The sequence below is a fragment of the Cebus imitator genome, unplaced genomic scaffold (assembly GCF_001604975.1).
Source record: "Cebus imitator isolate Cc_AM_T3 unplaced genomic scaffold, Cebus_imitator-1.0 Scaffold136, whole genome shotgun sequence".
In the NCBI taxonomy this organism is placed as follows: domain Eukaryota; kingdom Metazoa; phylum Chordata; class Mammalia; order Primates; family Cebidae; genus Cebus; species Cebus imitator.
The window spans coordinates 2,101,261-2,108,930 of NW_016107451.1; the positions used below are offsets into that span (position 1 = coordinate 2,101,261).

General features: G+C 44.3%; 1 protein-coding gene across 3 annotated transcripts in view; it reads right to left on the reverse strand.

The window, feature by feature from the left end:
* LOC108313347 (lysine-specific demethylase 4A-like) overlaps window positions 1-6,018 on the reverse strand; it is a 9,511-nt gene extending 3,493 nt beyond the window's left edge. The window contains exons 1-4 of one of the 3 annotated variants that reach the window (XM_017541695.2): window positions 5,571-5,648; window positions 4,669-4,928; window positions 3,141-3,317; window positions 552-727 (exon numbers count right to left, since the gene is read on the reverse strand). In XM_017541695.2, coding sequence (XP_017397184.1) covers window positions 552-727; window positions 3,141-3,278 — 314 coding nt within the window. In that variant the 5' untranslated portion in view covers window positions 3,279-3,317; window positions 4,669-4,928; window positions 5,571-5,648. Of the gene's footprint in view, window positions 1-551; window positions 728-3,140; window positions 3,318-4,668; window positions 4,929-5,570; window positions 5,652-5,866 lie in introns of those variants that run through there. The other 2 variants (XM_017541693.2, XM_017541696.2) reach the window with 2 other exon arrangements.
* Window positions 6,019-7,670: the final 1,652 nt, after the last annotated feature.

Genomic DNA, 7,670 nt, shown 5'->3' on the forward strand with positions numbered 1-7,670 from the left:
GTACAGAGGAAGAATGGAGTGACAGAAAATAGCAACCAGCTTGGTGTTTTACTCACACTTTGCTAGTGTCAAAACAGAAATGAGCTAGCAGGCTGGATGGGCAGTGAGAAATCCCAGCACAATTAAACACAGAGCATCCCAAGAGAGAGGAACTGAAACTAAAGCACTTTTTCTTTTTTTTCAACATCCTGGCCTTATATTCATTGTACTAAAGCACTTTTGATGAGCAGATGGTTATCAATACCCAGCAAAAGCTCCTTCTGCACCACCTCCAACCTTCTCCTTTGCAACTTTAGAGTCAGAAAATGATTCTACTTCTCATGGAAAAACAATGGGATTTGTTGATATAAGAACAGGAACAGGTTTAGACTGGGACACAGCCCTGAGAAGAGGAAATGCTTCCACAAAAAGAGCAAAAAGGGAGACAGCTAGAACAGAGCTGTCCTGCTGAAGACCCTGTTCATCAGGACAGCAGCGGTCCTGGACATGCTAGGAAGATGAGACACCAGGGTCCTAGGTGCTATGTCAAGAAAGAAAGGGTTTCCACTCACTTATCGCTGTTGGCTATCTTGCGGAACTCCCGAACGGTCATGGCTTTCTTCTGTATGTTGTACTGAGTAAAGAGGCCAGACTGCCCCGTCACCAGCTGTTGGATGGGGGCAGGAATGACCAAATCATCAATGTCATCATAGGATGCTCGTGGCTTCCACTCTTTTGGAGGAACCACCTGAAGGGAACACAAGAAAGAAAAAGACAGATGAGATACCTGGCAAGCCAGTCAGAGTTCAGGAAGCATGTAGGTTACCATCCAACCTAACAGTCAATTTTACTAGACAGTTACTTTGATTTACCCACATTCACCCAAACACAGTAAGTCACAGGCATGCTAACCCTTATCCACTTTTGCCACCAACCAGCTGCCTAATTGCAATGACCTAAAGTAATACTTGTTCCCAGCTTTAGTATCTTATTTGGACATCAAGAAAGGAGGCTGAACAGTTGATTATCTCTCAATCTCATGGCCCAGTGCTCTCTTTAAAAAAAATCACAAACATGGCCACGCGCAGTGGCTCATGCCTGTAATCCCAGCACTTTGGGAGGCCAAGGTGGGCAGATCAAGGTCAGTAGTTCGAGACCAGCCTGACCAACATGGTGAAGCCACGTCTCTATTAAAAAAATAAATAAATAAAAATCACAAACACAATTTTACCTGATTTGGTCAACTCTATATTTGTACAGAATTTCCTTCTTTCATATGCTAGATTACAATCTACTCACAATGAAGTATAACATTCTTAAAGATCTAATCTTGAGGCAAGGCACAGTGGCTCATGCCTGTAATCCCAGCACTCTGGGAGGCTGAGCAAGTGGATCACCTGAGGTCAGAAGTTCAAGACTAGCTTGGCCAACATGGTGAAACCCCATCTCTACTAAAAATACAAAAATTACCCTGCCGTGGTGGCACTCAACAATAATCCTAGCTACTCGGGAGGCTAAGGCAGAAGAATTGCTTGAACTTGGGAGGCAGAGGTTGCAGTGAGCTGAGATCATGCCATTGCACTCCAGCCTAGGCAACAAGAGCGAAACTCTGTCTTGAAAAAAAAAAAAAATCTAATCCTAAATAAAATAAGATACATCCACTTTGTGGCATACTATATAGCTTTTTTTTTTTTAATTAGATAGTGTTGTTTATCTAACAAGGGAGAAAACAACAACACATACACACACACAGACACACAGACATACACCCACACACACACACTAGCATCTGCATAAGGCAACACTGAAAGGACACATACAAGAAAATATGGAAAGAGGTGGGAGCAAGACTCTACATTAGCTGCCTTCCAGTAGCATTCTGTTTTCACTCACATAAGCATATGACCCATTCCAATAATAATAAATTAACAAGACAGTTGACATGAGAAAAAAGAATGAGTTGAATCCATAATTGACCTAGAGGGAGGAATATGTTGTTAAAAAGGAAAAAAAAAAAAAAAAAAGAATGAACGAACCAACACAGGAATGCATATGGCATGATGCCATTCTCTTTAAAAAAAAAAGAAAACAACAGATAATACTATTTTATATGTGTTTATGTTGGTATGAGCAGAAAAAAAGGTGTGGAGGGAGCTATTACCACTTAAGGAGACCGCACTGGAGAAGGTGGATGAAGATCAGCCTTTTCTTTATCTGCATTTGAAATATTTAACTTGTAATATCCGGCATTTTTTTTTTCTGGTAACTTTTAAAATCTAATAGTTATAACCAAAAAAAGCAATGTGCTATGAAAAGCTACACTGCAGGCCCTGCTGTTCCCACCTGCTGTAATTAACCCAGCAGTAGCCGTATCTCCAGGGGAGGAGGGTGTGGTCGTCTCAAGTCTCTGGAGGCAGCAGGCTCCAAGACTGGTCCTCAGCTTTGTAACCAATGTCCTTGCTTTCCCTTAACGAGTACTTATGGTATGAAATTCAAACAACATAAAATGGTATAAAAAGTTCCCTCCTGGCTTAGACTGAGGTCCCTGCCTCTCAGTTTCTTGAGGATCTCTCCAGAAATGCAGTTCTTTCAGCTTCCAGGACGGAACCTCACTGTGACAGAATATATCAAGGGCTGATTTGACTCAGGAAAAATAATGAATCCAACTCACAGGAGAAAGAAGTACAAACCAGAAACCAATTTCAAATTACAAGGACCAGAATACTCATGTTGGCTGGCCAGTGCATTCTCTCCCCTTGAAGAAAGTCCACATGGGAAGCCAAATTGCTACTAGAGTGCTGGATGAGACTGAAATGAGAGCAAGAGAAGTCAGATGGCATAAGCACTCACTGGCAGTTAAGTAACACCACAGCACCCAGCTCTACCAAGAGGGCTGAGGCTCAACAGCAGCCAGGCCTGGAGACACTGGCTCTTTACCTCCCCCTTTTTGAAGATGTCAAGTAGCTCTCCTCCTACCTAAAAGCAGAGATGCTTCTGATGTTAACAACATGAATTAACTTGCAAATAGAACCACATTCACTAAAGTCATCACCCCACCCAACTGTTTCAGGAAAACACAGTTCCGGCCCTCATTTAGGAAAAAAAATCTTATACTGCTGCCCTAGGTAACAAAAACCATTTGAACAATCCCAGCTCCTTACCTTGGCTAGCCCTGCCCGATGAGCTCCTTGGGATTCAATGTAGGCAATGTATCTACTGAAGTTTCGGAACTCTTCCATAGTTGGATAAAAGGTCATTATCCTAGCACTGGGATTCAGAGTTTCAGAATCAGAAGCCATTTTCCCTCCTTTTTCAGGTCCCTTTAGTCAGACAGAAATCTGAAGAAACACATTAAGAGTTTAAAATGATATAAAAATTAAAATTAAGTGCTGGAAACATCAATGCTGAAAACACTAAAAGGTAATACAGAAATTCAGAAGAAGCAGTTAAGACTTCACATCTGGAATCTGCCTTATTTAATCTGCCTAGAAAAGTTAAATAAATCAGGGTGTGGAGGCTCAGGCCTGTAATCCCATCACTTTGGAATACTCAGATGGGTACATAGCTTGAGCTCAGGAGTTTGAGACCAGCCTGGGCAACATAGTGAAACTCTGTCTCAAAAAAAATTCTTTTTAATAAAACGACAACAAAAGAAAAAGTTATTTTAAAAAACTAGAACTACAGCTAGTTTAAAAAGAACCTGATGTATCAGAACTGCACGGCTTCAAAGCTCATTTCAACAGAGACATTGTTACTGCAACAGAACGGTTCTTGAAAGGAAAAAAAAAAACAGACATCATTTCAGCTAAAAAAGGGAAACTAATGATTTGGTTGTTGCTCCTACCTAATAGTACAGCTAAAATGCCCATATCTTACCCTTATCCTTTCAGGTTACTCCCTTATTAACACCTTGCTAACCGCTTCTGAGAGTATTAAACATAACATACTACAAGCTGACTTTAAAAGCCACCCATGGATGGGTGTGGTGGCCTTCGCCTATAATCCCAGCACTTTGGGAGGCGTAGGCTCCTTCCTAGGGCACAGCTTTAAAACAGCTACCTAATAAAAGTTACGTGGCTACAAGATAACAAAGCTTAAGGGTTCAAAAGTGCTTTGATATTAGTAACATGATTTAAAAACCCTTTGATACTAGTAACATAATTTTAAAACCCTAAAGTGAAACTGTTCTCCTATCTAAATAAACTATTCTGCAGTTTCAGCACTACTTAATGAAATCAAGCTACATACAGACTAGTTCAATTGCACTGTATCTAGAACTCAAAAAGGACAAAAGTTAAGCTGATAATACAGGACAAACTTCATAACTGACTGGAGAAAGCAAAATAAATACTTTGTTTTTAGATGAGAACTTCAGCTAAGTGGGTGCATCCCCACGGCTCACTAACACAATAGACAATCTCAACTGAAAAAATACAAAGCATACTAGTTAAACTAGACCATTCTAAAAGAACACTAGTATGTCCTTTCCCTTACCCAACCTCCTCACCGAGGGTCCAGCAGTTCTCTACCCCCTTATCTGGGGCCCAAAACTATGGTGGTTGTTCAGCTCCAAGAATCTGAGAGCTGGAGAGCTCAGAAAGGAGAAAACTGCCTCCAGTCTACCAGAAATCTAGTGACAGATCTGGGAGCAAAACTTTGTAAGGTAGGGGAGAAGGCAAATCCGGTTACCGTATCTCCTAGTCTTCCTTTCCATCAAAAATAAGGCGTGTTTCTAAGGAGGCGCTTTCCATGAACCTGGCAGAAACTTTGCATGGCAAGTATACTGTTATCCCTGTTTTACATACCGGGAAATCTGCCCACAGTCCACTCCTGGTGCACTTTCCATTGCTCTATTCTGCCTACATCCTAATCTCCACCTGGAATAAGTCCTTTGCAAGGGCAGTTCCAAGAATGGAGAAAACCCAAGTTTATTTAATTTTGAGGACCCTCTTAAAAAAAAATGAATCCAAAATATCTTACTTTTGCAAATTTTATAAAGACATACAATCATGTGAATACAATGTTGGGGCCCCTCCCCGGGCCTTCAAAGGGGCGTTAAAGGGCTTCATCAGCCTCTGGCCCTATTCATCTTTGTATGCCTAGAACAATACATGACACAGAGTAGGCACCCGGTAACTGTTAAAAAACTGATTTCCTCACGCTCACCTCAGTTGTTCAACCCTTCTTCAACCCTAACATTTCCGTCCCCCAATCTATTCCCTGGGGAAACCTTCCCTCCCCATCAGTAACAAAGCCTACTGATTCAAGAACACCGGCGCCGGAGTCAAAACTCTGAATACAGATCCGGTCTCTGCCGTTTATTAACTGTGTGACCTTGGCTGTGTGAGATGACTGGGTCTCAGTTTCTCCACCTGTAAAATGGGAATCCCAACCCCCTGCCCTGCAGGGTCGCTATGATTAGCTCAGATGATGCAAGGGAAACCCTAACACTAGGCCTGGTACTTAACCACTCAATAAAGCTAGCTCTTGCTAACAGCCCCCTCGGACTCCCACACCCTTCCCTCGCAGCCGCTCCCGCGAGCATCACTCCAAAGGACGCGCCCCTGCTCCCCAAGATCCCCGAACCTCACCGCGCACAGCTACAACCCCTCCCGGCCCCGCCGCCTTGGCGAGTGAGGCTCGGCCGCAGGAAGAAGAAAATAAGGGCCAGAGGACCCGCCCCCCTCTCCCGACGTCCATTGGCCCTGAAGATTGGAAAGGGCCAATCCCAGAACCCATTCTGGAAGCTCCTTCTCCTATTGGCCAAGAAACATGCCGATCACTCACCGCTGGAAGAACCACCCCACCACCCCTCCCCCACAAAAACTCACGGTCACGGCTACAGTAGCAACGAACCTCAAGAATTCCAAAACCCTACAGTCCTCACCTAAAGCCCAAAGCCCCGCCAGGGCTTAGGCTCAGCTCCTGCTGTCGCCACTGGCCGATCCTACTGCTTTTCCAGCAGGCGAAGGACGAAGCTCCGCCTCCTCCAAAGTCGGCATCTGCGCAGCCGCACAGCACTACACAGAGTCAACCAATCCGAGGGCGGCCGCAAGCCCTACATTAACCAATGAGCACGCGCCGCAGCCTCCTCCCAGTCGCGACCACAGTGTGCTCAGCCTATCAGCGCCGACTCGGGCTGTTGCCAGGAGGAAACGCTGTACCACTCGGGACCACGGCCAGTGAGCCTCTAGCTGGATCCCGAAGTTGGCCAATCATAGGCGGGCTCCCCGGCCACCCATAAGTAATCGGGATTGAAAGAAGCTAGTACCCAGAAGTGGGCCGGTCGGGTAGGTGGGTAAGGCCGGTAAGGTTACTATAGAATGTCGCTAACGAAAGGATGGGCCAAAGTTTTCTTGGGATGAGTATTCGCTTTGCCGAACGTGGAAATGTGTCGGGGTCCTTAGGGGCAGCTTCCAAGCTCAGGGAATGCTGAAAAGATTACTTTTCCTGGTCTGTCCTGGGTGTCTCGGTTTTCAAAACAAAATCCTGTGTCCTTGGAAACCCCTCCCTCGCTGGCAAGCCTGAACAGGGAGGGGAAGGTGCCCCGAGGGTCATTAGGACAGACCCTGAGGAAGGCTGTATTTAGGGTCATTAAAAAGCAGTTCCTCAGTGAGCGGGGAATTGGGGGATCATTAGGAGCAGCTCTTGGGGACGGAGAGGGAGGCACCCTGGGAATCAGAAGGGGCACTTTTGGAGGGCGAGAGGGCTTCCTAGAAGTCATTAGGAGCGGCTCCGGAGGAGTCATCTTAAGGAGTTCCCATTTTGTCAAGGGCGATAGGGAAGGTCAAGTAGGAAAGTAAAATACCCACAACCAGAGTCATAAAAAATGCGCAAAATTACCATGGATGAATAATCGGTAGTGCCCTGGAAAGAGCTATACGGAGTCAGGCCTGTGTTCAAAACCAGTAACTTCTGAGCCTGGGAGTTCACATCAATAAAATGGAAAAAATAATACCTCGCAGGATTTGGTAAAGATGAGAGTTAATGCCGGCAAAAAGAACACATTACATAGAATGCTATGGACTTATGCTACGGACCAGTCATGATTTATGCCTCAGGCTGGGTACATGCCTACTGAAAAAAAAAAAAAAGTTTAAAAAAACAGTTTCAAAAACAGAAACGACTGTTTCAAAAAGAATGGCCGTTGGCTACACAGCCACAAGTCTTTCACAACAATTACAGTGTTTTCCCCCCTTGACCCAATAAGGTAATCGACAGTATTAGATACTGTAATAGATTATACGGAGTGGCTCACAAAATTGCCGAGTCTGAAGAATCCAATTTGGAGGACACATAAAGAAGAAAACCCAAATCATGCAGTAGAATTCATCTACCACTGTCCTTGCTGCTGCCACTAAGCACAAGATATTGCAGGTTGCTTCACAGACTCCACTGTCCTAGACATGGATACAGTTGCTAGCGCTACTGTCACTATGTTCCATAAACTGGATCTTGCTGTATTTCCCAATGCTGCCAGACGATTTCCAAGGCCCTCTCTCTACTGTGTATCCCTAGCTTCCAATTGGTATGTGCATGTGATAGGTGGAGCCTAAATCAAGTTCTCTTGACAGGCTCCCATTTCTCGGACCAGTTTGCCTCAGTTTCCTTTTTAAGCTCACTTTTCCCTTTGCACACATTTTTTTTTTTTTTTTTTGAGATGGAAATTTCTCTCTAATCACACTTCAACA